The 12,573-nt window shown below is 45.5% G+C and overlaps 1 protein-coding gene across 3 annotated transcripts in view; it reads right to left on the bottom strand.

The window, feature by feature from the left end:
* LOC112230892 (collagen alpha-1(V) chain) overlaps positions 1-12,573 on the bottom strand; it is a 127,192-nt gene that overhangs the window by 75,236 nt on the left and 39,383 nt on the right. For all 3 annotated transcript variants that reach the window (XM_042311160.1, XM_042311161.1, XM_042311162.1), the window contains exons 3-4: positions 4,307-4,520; positions 2,715-2,877 (exon numbers count right to left, since the gene is read on the bottom strand). In XM_042311160.1, coding sequence (XP_042167094.1) covers positions 2,715-2,877; positions 4,307-4,520 — 377 coding nt within the window. The remainder of the gene's footprint in view (positions 1-2,714; positions 2,878-4,306; positions 4,521-12,573) is intronic.

Genomic DNA, 12,573 nt, shown 5'->3' with positions numbered 1-12,573 from the left:
TTGAATTAAATGGCCCTGCCACTGAAATCAAATGTGTTTTTCTTTGTTTTCCTGCTCACCCACCTCTAAGCCGCAGTCCGCAATCAGACTCAAGTCAAGTAAGGGAACAGGGAGTGTGGGAGAGAACGGGGAGAGAGAATAAGTCAAGGAGAGAAAGGGGAGAGGGGTAAGCATCATTTGGAAACTATGTGGCATATTTTCCATTTTCTGTGAGTGCTAGAAGCCTGTGCCGTCTCCGAACTGGTCTGGCAGACACACAGCATCGGGAGGGAAAGTTTGAAACATCTTTCACAAAATGTCCGCCTGTTCTGTTACCAAGTTAACGGTCAGGCTTTTGTTGTGGGTTTGGGTTGTTTGGGTTGCTGGATGTAATATGTGTATAATCTCCTATAGGCTCTAACAAGAAGGAATTACAAAACCCAGGAGCGGGCGCACACACACACACACACACACACACGTTCTCTCTGTCTAAAAACAGACCAGGCTAAGGGGGTGCGTGCTGGGTCTTTGTGACTTTACGACCAAGTTTTAATGTTACATGCACAAGTACAGCGAAATGCCTTTCTCGTCAGCTCTAACCCCAACAATGCAGTAATAAATAACAATGTAATGCAACAAAAATAACAAGGTAGAACAAAAACACACAAAATAATAAACAAGAAGAACACGATCAAGTAGGTCAGCATACTATATACAAGGTCAGTTCCAGCACCATATTTACAATGTGAAGGGATACTGGATTGATAGAGGTAGATATGTATAGGGGTAAGTGATACAGTATCGAGCTATAGAGTCATTACATAGTTATAGAGCACTACTGTCACGAGTCATTTCTGTTTGAGCTTCTGCTTGTCAACAGGAAGAAGGAGTACGGGTAAATGATCTGATTTGACAAATGGCGGACAGGGGGAGGGCCTTGTATGCTTGCTTGTGGATAGAATGACAGTAGTCTAGGACTTTATCGCTCCTGGTGGCGATGGAGACGTGTTGATGGAAGTTGGGCATCACGTGTCAAAATGACGCGGGATTAACATCTCCGGCAACCAGAAAAGGAGCCTCTGGATGTATGTTCTCCTGCTTGGTTATAGGCCTCGTACAAGTTTGTTAAGTGCCAGCTTGTTCTTTTCTTGTTCTGAGATGGAATGTACACAACAGTCAAGATAACAGTTGAAAAGCAGTTGAAAAGCAGTTGAAAAGCATAGACCGCAGGTTAACAAAAAGCATACACCAAAACTATTATCCCTATATAACTACTCATCAATCAAATACGTGAAGTATCTTTGGACTATATGAAGTGGATCTTAGAAGTTGTTTACCGAGGCAGCCCTATCTGTATCTTTTGCACAATTATTGGACTAAAATCTGATCTGATTGGTCAAAAGACCAATTAGTGGAAAAACAGATCAGAATTGGGCAGTAAGTGTAAACACAGACTATAAAGTGCATCCTTCAATCCCATATGAGCTGTTTTATGCCACATCCTCTTATCCCTCATTCCATGCCAAGCCCAGGGGAATCCAGAATGAGTGACGTCGTAGTTGTCCTCCAGAGAGAGCAGTGGAGGTCAGAGGTGAGTTGGAACAGCATCAGTCCCGTCGGTCAGAGCTCCCGAGTGGGGCAGCGGTCTAATGCACTGCGTCTCAGTGCTAGAGGCATCACGACAAACCCTGGTTTGATACCGGGCTGTATCACAACCAACTGTGATCAGGAGTCCCATAGGGCAGCACACAAGGCCGACATTGTAAAATAAGAATTTGTTCTTAACTGGCTTGCCTAGTTAAATAAAGGTTAAATAAATAAATAAAATAGAAAGTCAGACTGTGTTTAATTATTATGGAGCGCTTCGCCCCTAATCCTCTTTTTAAACAAGCACATGGATTAACCAAGCACTGTGACAGTAGAAAGACTGTGGGGTGCGTGTTTGATTTCAATTTGGAAGGGTGTGTGTGTGTGTGTGTGTGTGTGTGTGTGTGTGTGTGTGTTTGTGTGCATTTTTTTCCGTCCTTTTCACGGGCCTTAGTTTCAGAAATAACAAAAGCACTGCTGACATTAGCAATAAGCAACCGTCGGATCCCTTCCTTCGCCACTTCTTTACAAAACAAATGAACAATCAAATGTTCAAATGTTCAAAAAGAAACACTTCATTTTTATCTCTCTCCCATCTCCTTTCTCCATCTCTGGCAAAAGCAGCAGTGTTTCATACTGTGATTCTTGTTAGGTCTCTCCAGCTTTGATAAACCCCAGGGTCTGGCTGTCACTTATCTCCAAATCATCAACCTCTCTCTCATCTCCAACCACAAAGCATAGCTTAAAGAATGAGGGAAGGAGGAAGGGAAGAAGAGGGGAGGTGAACCAAATCTCCACTATCTGACTGTTAACGCCTCCCTTAGTGTACACAAAGATGTGGGGGGGGGGGCAGTTGCTCATACTACATACACAGCTATACACAGCTGTGTAGTTCCAGACAGGTGTTCACAGCAACACTGCACATAACACCTCATCTATATCTTCACAATAATAACACAGTCCAGAATGAAACTTCAGACTAAAAACCTCCTAGCATTTCAACTGGCAGAGATGACGATCTCCAACTGGCAGAGATGCAGATCTCCTCACGCCTACTTAAGGCTTATAGATCACAAATCAATCAATATCCCCGTCAATCAATAGGACTAAGGTGAAGGGCCATTTGGAGAAGATAGCATAAGGCCTACCTCAAAGACTTCTTCATCGAGTATTCTAGTTCCGAAGACCACAATTCCTTTGGTGTCGATGATGGGGTGTGGGCTCCTGGACAGTTTCTGCGTGGTCTTCTTTTTACAGTCCAGGATGATGGTGATGCTCTGTTTGTGAACACTGATGGCGACTCGGTGCCACCTGGGAAGAGGGACAGAAGGTTAGCTCTCTCTCTCTCACGTTTGACTACAGTTCTACCTACTTTGAGATGGACAAATGTTGGTTGACTCACACACATCCGTTGCACTACGATACAGTTGCTGGCTGTAGGACTTGTGATATGCTGATATTATAACCATACAGAGGTATAAGGACGTTTTGGTCAAGGAGATGGATGGGTTTAATGCCTACACATCCGAGGCCACTGAGGCACCCAACGCTCAGATACTGTTCATCTGAGGAGGTTGTGTTTTATTCCTAATCCAAACCACCTAGGTTGACCGGCTAGATAATAAATGACGTGTGACACAGACAGACAGCAGACCAGGATAATAAACACGTGTGAAGGAGCACCTGCACACAACTAAATCCCCACAAAGGTTCAACCGCCAGACTCGTCAAAGCCAGGCCGACACACACCTGCGCTGTGATTACAGAGAAGCAAGCAAGCAGCTAAACTGAGAGCACATCACATTTGTTTGTTACAGTGGTCCTCTGTAGCTCCGTTGGTAGAGCATGGCTCTTGCAATGCCAGGATTGTGGGTTCAATTCCAGGGACTGACTCTATGTAAAAATGTATGCACATGTGACTGTGAGTCGCTTCGGATAACAGTGTCTGCTAAACGGTGTGAGTCTTATTATTATATCATATAATAACAGGGACTAGTGTGATATAATCCAGCTGTCTCAAGTTGGCTGGATGTCCTTTGGCTGGTGGACCATTCTTGATACACACAGAAAACTGTTGAGCGTGGAAAAACCAAGCAGCGTTGCAGTTCTTGACACAAACCGGTGCGCCTGGCACCTACTACCATAACCCCGTTCAAAGGCACGTCAATCTTTTTGTCTTGCCCATTCACCATCTGAAAGCTACACATACAGTACACGATCCATTACTCAAATGTCTAGAGGCTTCATCTACACTTATTGAAGTGGATTTAATAAGTGACATCAATAAGGGATTATAAGGGATTATAGCTTCCAGCTGGATTCATAATGTTTTGTACACTCAGTGTATGTGTACGCGACCACTCAAATGTGATTGGATTTGCTTTAGGCACAGTAATAAAGTATGCAGCAGGCCTACTATGGTTTCTTTTATTGTATGGTATGGTATCAGACAAGGTTAACCTGCCTGCTGTTGGCCAGGTTGAGTCCTCTGAAGAGGGGATAGTTTGACTATGAAGTACTATAGTGTACTATGTAATGATATCAGTATACTATCTAAGAACATAGTAATACTATGTGTGGAATGAGGTGAGCCTACTTTCCGTCGGCTAGGTTGTGTCCTACAAAGGGGGTGGGGGGGGGGTACTTTCATATAGAGTGCTAAAGAGTACAGTAGAAATTTAGGGTATTATATGTCAAAATATTAGACAGGTGAACATACTAATACTGATGTAATACGTACTTTCCGTCAGCCAGGTTGAGTCCTCTGAAGAGAGGGTAGTCCTCTGGGCTGGGTTTGCCTGTGTGGTCCTCATACAGGAAGACAGGGGAGCGTCCCACCTCTACCCCAAGCTGCTGGATGCCCTGCTCGTTATACACAGACAAGAGGAAGGACTGGGAGCCCTTCTTAGGCTTCACCGTAGCCAGGATGGAGAAGTCCTCAGGGAACACGTCAGCTGGGGAGGGGGGAGAGAGAGAGAGAGAGAGAGAGAGAGAGGGAGGGAGGGAGGGAGAGAGAGAGAGAGAGAGGGAGGGAGGGAGAGCGAGAGGGAGGTTATAATACACCAGTTCGTGTAACATGCTGAAAATGGAGAGACAGAGGACCACACATCTCCCTGGGTTTCATGAAAAGCCTTGTTTTCAAGAGAGCAACACTAAGTCAAATCCAAATGTACAGTCCATCAATAAAATGGTGTGCTGCACTGAAACTGTACTATCGTAAACCTTCAAAGGCACACAGTCCAGAAATGGTAATGTACTGAACCAGACAGAGGAAACAGGGGAGGATGATGAACACGGGACAGAGGAGACGACAAAGTCTGGGACAGAGGAGACCGGGGAGACATCGTAACAACGTCTTGGAGCGTCTAAAGCAAACAAGAGCTCTCTCCAACCCTCCACTACTGCCCAGAGTACTGAACAGATACACCACAGAGATGGGAGGGATGGAGATACGTCTGGAAGAGAGAGAGAGAGAGAGAGAGAGAGAGAGAGAGAGAGAGAGAGAGAGAGAGAGAGAGAAAGGACAGGAAGGAGTACACGGTAATGAGAAGAGCATGTGGTCCCTGGGTGGCTGTCGAAAACACTTTCCCACTTTCCCAAACCCCTCTCCTCCTCTCCAAGACCTGATCCATACACCAGACATAGCGACTGAGACGGGGCGCAAGAGGGACTAAAGGAGTACTTACAGTACAACAAAACACATGGGATAAACAAAAGTGAAAAAAAGGGGAGGGGGGGGGGACTCTCACCCTCTTGAGGAGCACCCGCCTCCCACTTACCTTCATCCCTCCCTCCATCACCACATCTGCACGCCTAGTTTAACCTCTCCCTCCATTTTGTGAACGCCAGCCACATCTGTGAGACATATGGCCCGAGAGCAAGGCCTTGTGGGACAATCTCAGCCCACCAACAAGGGGGAGGGCCTTGCTTGCTTGCTGTGGGGCCCTCACATACACACTCATGTTTAGTTCAGTCACCGCTCATCGCTTCCACGACTAGAGAGCTGCTTTTGTTTGAAGGGGAAATGAGAGAAGCAGCCTGCATGATTAACCATCATGAATGAATGAAGTCTTAGCATGTCAGTTGTTTTAGCAGAGTGGGTTTCTAACTACAAAAGCAGAATCTGAGAGTGGAGCGACATTTAAGGAGTACTACTAAACTAGCATATTTTTTGGGGGGGGATATATTTGCTCATTTAGACTGAGGCTGAGGTTAGTAAATTCTGCAGTTGAGAAGTAAAATAGTCCTACAGAGTTGGACACATCTCTCCATTTATTTTCTAAGCTGACACTTTAAGGAACTCCAGACTAATAGCTCCTAGTCTGGGAAGGGAAGATCTTTCCAGAACATTTGGACCAGACAGTAAAAGAGAAGCTAGAACCGGGGCTGTGGTTGCTGTGGTTTTGTAGCACCTCACAGGCCCTAACCCCCTCCCCTAGTAATGGAACCCAGGCTGTGGTCACCGTGGAAACTCAGCATTAAAGCGTCTCTGAGACAGACAGCGAATCAGAGGGCTTCGGAGGATAAGGCGCCGTGACTTCGGAGCAGTGGGTAGGTTCTGGAGCCTGAGGTTAGGAAGGAGCAGAAAGTCAATGGAGAGAGAGAGAGAGAGAAAGAGAGAGAGAGAGAAAGAGAGAAGGGGGGGAGGAAAGAGAGGAGTGGAAGGAGCTCTAGTCACTGATGGAAAAGTCTGGTTCTCATAATTTTCTCTTTTCTCCACTTTCTCTCTCTCCTTGTTGTCTGTCAATCTCTCTCGTTCGAGCTCTATCTGTTTCTCTTCCTCTCTCAGTAAAGACAGAAAGACAGGCGTATAATATCTTCATGCAGTGTCCACGCGTCTTGGCGGTGCATTCCAGAGAAATTCTCTTGGTCTCAGAGGGAGAGTTCGCAGCAGCCGCTTGAGTTTGAGTGGCAGACGCTTTGAGAGCCAAGCAGAGCAGAGCACGGCACGAGAAGAAGAGAGATAGGCAGGTGAGAGCAGGCTACAGTAAGAGTTGCCAACTTGCCACTGGTGCATTCCTATACCACTTAGCTCAGCTGCAGAGAACTAGAAGAGAGGGGAGGAGGAAGAGAGCAGCACAGGGTGCGGCAACATCGGGACCGCTCGCTCATGAGCGGAACGATGAGACGTCCATTGACATCATTCAGGAGACGCTCTTATCCAGAGCGACGTACAGGAGAAATCCGGGTTAAGTGCCTTGCTCAACGGCACACAGACAGATGTTTTAACCGGTAGGCTACATGCCGCGCAGAGTGACAGAAATAGTTTTAGGGTGACAAAAAGAGATGAGAAAGAGAAAGGGGGAGACAGAGAGAATGTAGAAGGCTGGGTTGACTCATTCCTTATTAACACAAAAACACAGAATTCTTTATTTTCCGAAAGGGCACTGTTACACGACGGGGGCTGCAGTCACTGCAGTTGGCTCTCAGCTCTGCTGTGTTTATGAACCGTCTCCTCTCCTCCTTAACTCTAGGGACCTTTCACCCGGCTGTTACCGTGGGGACTGACATGGCTTCAGAGCACTTTCATCATGAGAGGGATCCAACTAGCGGCAGGAGGAGGAGAGGAAAAGGAGGAAGGAAAGTGGAGGAGAGAGAGAAAGGGAGAACATTTTCATATGTCCGAGCCAATTCTCCTGTCTCTCTTTGGCTGTTAATAGACATGGTTATTACAGGCTCCTGTGTTCAGGAAGAACGTCCTCCTTCCTGACCCCCTGACGCCCACACTGGGCCACCATGGGACTGGATGACCCCTACTGCAGACTGTACGCATAGGTGTGTGTGTGTGTCTGTTTAACTGTCCTTCTGGGTACCAGACATTTTGCCGGTCACCACAAGGAAAAATTTTTATTTTAGGCTTATGGGTTAGGTTTAGGGTTAGGGGTTACAGTTAGGTTTAGGAGTTAAGGGTTAGGGGTTACAGTTAGGAGTTAGGGTTAGGTATAGATTTAGGGTTAGGGGTTAAGGTTAGGCTTAGGGTTAAGGTTAGGGTTAATGGTTAGGTTAAGGTTCAGGTTAGGGTTAGATTTAGGGTTGAGGGAAAATAGGATTTAGGATGGGAATCAATTCTTTGGTCCACACAAGGATGGCAATACAAAACTGTGTGTGTGCGCGTGTGTGTGAGAAAGAGAGAAAGAGAAAAAGAGGGAGAGACTAGAACTACTGGCAATGATTTACTATAAAGCAAATGATTGGTTCCCAAATGCTGTCTAAAATTGGGTATTTTTCCACACCATGAGGATAACTGGTGCCAGGCCTCTCAGTAAGTGTGTGTGACAGAATGTGTGTGTGAACGTGTCTGAGAGAGAGGAGGGTGGTGGTGGGAATGGTAAAAGTAGCAGCAGCCGCAGTACTGGAGCCGGTGGCAAACAGGCTGGTTTACCCTGGCAGCGCCACCTACCTACAGCGTCAGACAGGAAAAATCTGGAAAAGTCTGGGAATGCCAGACCTCAAAGACAAAGGCTCTCTGAGATTACTCCCTGACCCCCCTCCCCAAACAGCAAATCAGATGACTCCCAGACACCCCTACCAGCCAATCAGGCGCTGTGGATGACTTACATCCTGTTTCAGCATACAATCAGTGTGATGGGTAATTAGTAAAGTAAATGTATAAGTAACAGTAAAATGTCAGTAAAATAACATTACATTTGAGAAATTCCTCCACTTAGGACAGTTTAATTGGTGCATAGCCTGATTATAATTAGGCCATACTGGCACAGATCAGCTGGATAAGTGCTGTAGCAAATAGCTGTGTTCAGTAGTAACTGGTTAAAGAGGGGAGATCAGTTTGGTTTGCCACTGTGTCTCCGGTTTCGCTGTGCTGGCATACCTCTGTGTTTAACTCCACACATCTGCTCTGCACTCATTCCCCTTTCCATCTCAGTTTTTTCACCCTTCCCCCAAACCGTACAGCACTTCTAAAAAAACACTCAAAGCTCAGACCCAGGGGGCGGAATGAGGGAGCCTGGGCAGTGATTAGCTCTGCCAACTGTCAGTTAGTGTGCTCTGCGTCCAGGTAGGTCAGCTTGTAAAAGTGAGATAATGAGTCTACCTTTCAGCACTGGCTTCATAAGACCCCTCTTCAACATGAAACGAGCAACACTACACATGGATTGACTAATGTACATAATCGAAGAGGATGATGTGTGTGTGTGTGTGTGTGTGTGTGTGTGTGTGTGTGTGTGTGTGTGTGTGTGCGTGCGTGTGTGTGTGTGTGAGAGAGAGAGAGAGAGAGAGGAGAAGGAGGTAGGTAGGTAGGTAGGTAGGTAGGTAGGTAGGTAGGTGGGTCCAGTTGAAACATTAGACGGTAAAGAGCAGCAAGTCACCTCTAAAAAGCAAAAGTAGAACATCCGTATTAATCAATCGGACTCTCGTCAGACAGACAGACAGAAAGACTGACATCAGTGTTGCGGAATGATGACGTGGCTTTCCTCAGCTTGTCCATGAGCCATTGCATCTTCTCTTTAAGCCGAACGGATATCACTGCTTTCTCTTTGGGTGTGGGGGCCACTCATTGTTTCTCCTCCAAACCGGGAAGTGTGAGTAGTGAAGAAGGTAGGAAGAAGAAGAGAAAGAGGAGAGGGAAGAATTGAGAGGAGACCACCCAGCTACTACAGCCCCGACCATGTGCAGGGATCCCAAGACATAGCCAGCCACTGTGCGATAAATGTCACTGTGTGGGAGTGGTGGTTGGACTACATCACTCTTTCCTTACAGTTTGTAGCCCACTGATGTTGCCAATTGCTCACCCTGGCTAACCCTACTGAGTGTGAGAGAGAGACACCTACAGATAGGGTTGCAAAGGGAGGGTATATTAGGGGAGAGTGGGGTAAGTTGAGCCACCCTTGTTTCTAGGGAAACCATACACAAAATGTATCATTTGACCAAATATTTAGGTAGAGGTCATCATTTAATGGAGTCTGTGAAGAAAGAAACCACATGGAAACAGTGGTAAGCAAGTTAGATTTAAAAAAACATATTTTCACCAATAAATTAATTTATTGTGTTAGATGTTTGTATCTAAACCAAAGCAGATAATTTAAAAATTGTTCTATGCATCAGTTGGGGACTCTATAAGCTTCAGTATGAGGGCATAAAACTAGCATGAAAGTGCACCCTTGTAGCTGTGTGGGATAATATAGTGAAAATGTTGGCCTTGGGGTAAGTTTAACCAATGTCCATGGGGTAAATTGAGACAACGGTTGGCACAATGGCAAGTTCAAGTTACGCAAATATAAGTGTTTTGCTGGGATCAATGCCTTATCGCTGGGGTATGAGGATGACAACAGGGCGCTACCTATGTTCAAAGTGTTTTAAAAAGGACCAAGCGTTTGTTAGGTATTAAGCCTGTGTTTACACGATGCTTAAATGATTAAAACACAAAAAAAAAGCTACTGTGATTGTGTTGAATTGTGTTTGGGAAATAAAGATGAACGTGGTATTAAAAAGGGAGTGGTAATATTTCATTCAGTACAGAAATGTGTAGGCGGCTTAACTTACCCTGTCCAGCCGCTCAACTTACCCAATACCCCGGGGTAAGTCGTGTCAAGAGACCACTTTTTTTGGGGACAAACCATGTTTTCAAAACTGTAATGTTCACATGAATTCAAAGTGGCCATAGATGACCTTTTAATCACCAAAATGCTGAAGAATCCAGGAACGTTCTGGAAAATGACTGGTAGTCTGACCAGTAGAGGTATGTACATGTTGAGAAAGCCAACTGTCCTGTTGGTCTGTTCTTTCAGACTATTTACAATCTCCCCGATGAGAAGATGGGGAATAGCCACAGTACAGAAGCTCTCTGTTTCAGCCTCTCCGACTGCTAATAATTAATCACTTATTCCACGTGTTTACTTAATTATAGCATGTCTACACTCGTTATTTTCCAGCTCACAGCTCACCCTCGTAAAATGTGGGTATGAGACAACATGTTCCCTAATCAAAAGGTGTTGTTGATTCCATAATTTGGATGATCTGTAATGATCAGTCAGCATGTGCACGTGTGTGTGCGCGCGTGTGTATGTGTGTGAGCACGGGTGTTTGGGGACATTGCAGGATGTCACAGTCACAATAAATCAGGCTTAGAGCCAAAGCCAAAGCTTAGTAGTATAAAGAGAAGGAACTGGACCAAATGATGTCACTCCTGCCTTCTGGAAGATATTAGCTCTCTCTCTCTCATATATATATATATGTATATACAGAGATATTTTTTTTTAATTAAAAAAAATATATATATATTTATAGAGTGCAGGTGTTCATCAAGGATCTCTCTGTAATTTGCTCCGTTCATCTTTCCCTTGATCCTGACTAGTCTCACAGTCCCTGCTGCTGAAAGACATCCTCTCATCAGGCCAGAGAATCTTGTTTCTCATGGTCAGAGAGTGTTTCGGTGTATTTTGGCAAACTCCAAGTGGGCTGTCATGTGCTTTTTACTGAGGAGTGGCTTCCGTCTGGCCACTCTACCATAAAGGCCTGATTGGTGGAGTGCTGCCTTCTGGTTCTTACATCTACACAAAGGAACTCAAGAGCTCTATCAGAGTGACCATCGGGTTCTTGGTCACCTCCCTGACCAAGGCCCTTCTCCCCCGGATTCCTCAGTTTCACCAGGAGGCCAGCTTCAGGAAGAGTCTTGGTGATTCCATGCATCTTCCATTTAAGATTGATGGAGGCCACTGTGTTCTTGGGGACCTTCAATGCTGCAGACATTTTTTATTACCCTTGCCCAGATCTATGCCTCGACACAATCCTGTCTCGGAGCATTTGCAAAAATGTCTAAAAAACAGTTTTTGTTCTGACATTATGGGATATTGTGTGTAGATTGATGAGTTAAGAATGTATTTAATCAATTTTAGAATCTGCTGTAACGTAACGAAATGTGGCAAAAGTCAAGAGGTCTGAATACTTTCCAAAGGCACTGCACTTTCCATTTCTTAAAATTCTGGAATCTTAAAAGTATTTTTTAACATTTTTTATTTTCCCCCCTTTTTCGTGGTATCCAATTGTTGTTAGTATTTACTATCTTGTCTCATCGCTACAACTCCTGTACGGGCTTGGGAGAGACGAAGGTCAAAAGCTATGCGTCCTCCGAAACACAACCCAACCAAGACACACTGCTTCCTCCAACACGGAAGCCAGCCGCACCAATGTGTCGACGGAAACACGGTAGCACCTGGCTACCTTGGATAGCGCGCACTGCACCCGGCCCACCACAGGAGTCGCTGGTGCGCGATGAGACAAGGATATCCCTACCGGCCAAGCCCTCCCTAACCCGGACGACGTTAGGCCAATTGTGCTTCGCCCCATGGACCTCCCGGTCGCGGCCGGCTGCGACAGAGCAGAGTCTCTGGTGGCATAGCTTGCGCTGCGATGCAGTGCCGTAGACCACTGCGCCACCCGGGAGGCTGGAATGTATTTTTCAAAGGTTCTACTATGCTTCCGATGTTGATCCGTGAACGCAACGCGCAACAATTTTACTGAGTTACAGTTCATATAAGGGTTAGGTTTGTGGTTGGTCCTTCCTAGAGTGTTGCTTGAGACTATTTCATTAGGCTGTAAGTAAACAGAAGAGAAGCCCAAGTTTAAGCTTTTAGCCTCTATATTGATGTCAAAGTCAACAGAACTTGTTTGGAGAGCATTGTGTCTGAACTCAGCTCTGGATTAAGCCTTTAAGAAAACCCTTGATGTGGATCAAACATCCGCTTGGCCAAGCCTCCTCAAGGCCTCTTCTAGGCCGCTCAAAGAAATGCTGTGATCAGGGAGACATTCTTCACACACTTGGCTGTCAACCAACTGGATTTTCAGTCAATTTAACTCGCAAGAATGGGATTTGAGGATTTTCTCTCTCTGCCCCCTACTGCCGAATCCGATCCCCCTCTCCCACAAACACACTTGTTTAGAGCTTGCAAGAAGCTCACTTTACTGTACTTGTGCACGTGACATTAAAAACGTTTTCCAACTCTTTCAGTCAACCACTTGAAATGCTTGGGAATTTTCAATAACACATTCCAG

Source organism: Oncorhynchus tshawytscha, linkage group LG33 (assembly GCF_018296145.1).
Source record: "Oncorhynchus tshawytscha isolate Ot180627B linkage group LG33, Otsh_v2.0, whole genome shotgun sequence".
Classification (NCBI taxonomy): Eukaryota; Metazoa; Chordata; class Actinopteri; order Salmoniformes; family Salmonidae; genus Oncorhynchus; species Oncorhynchus tshawytscha.
Note: the sequence above shows the minus strand (reverse complement) of the source record. Positions and strands in the feature narration are given on the sequence as shown.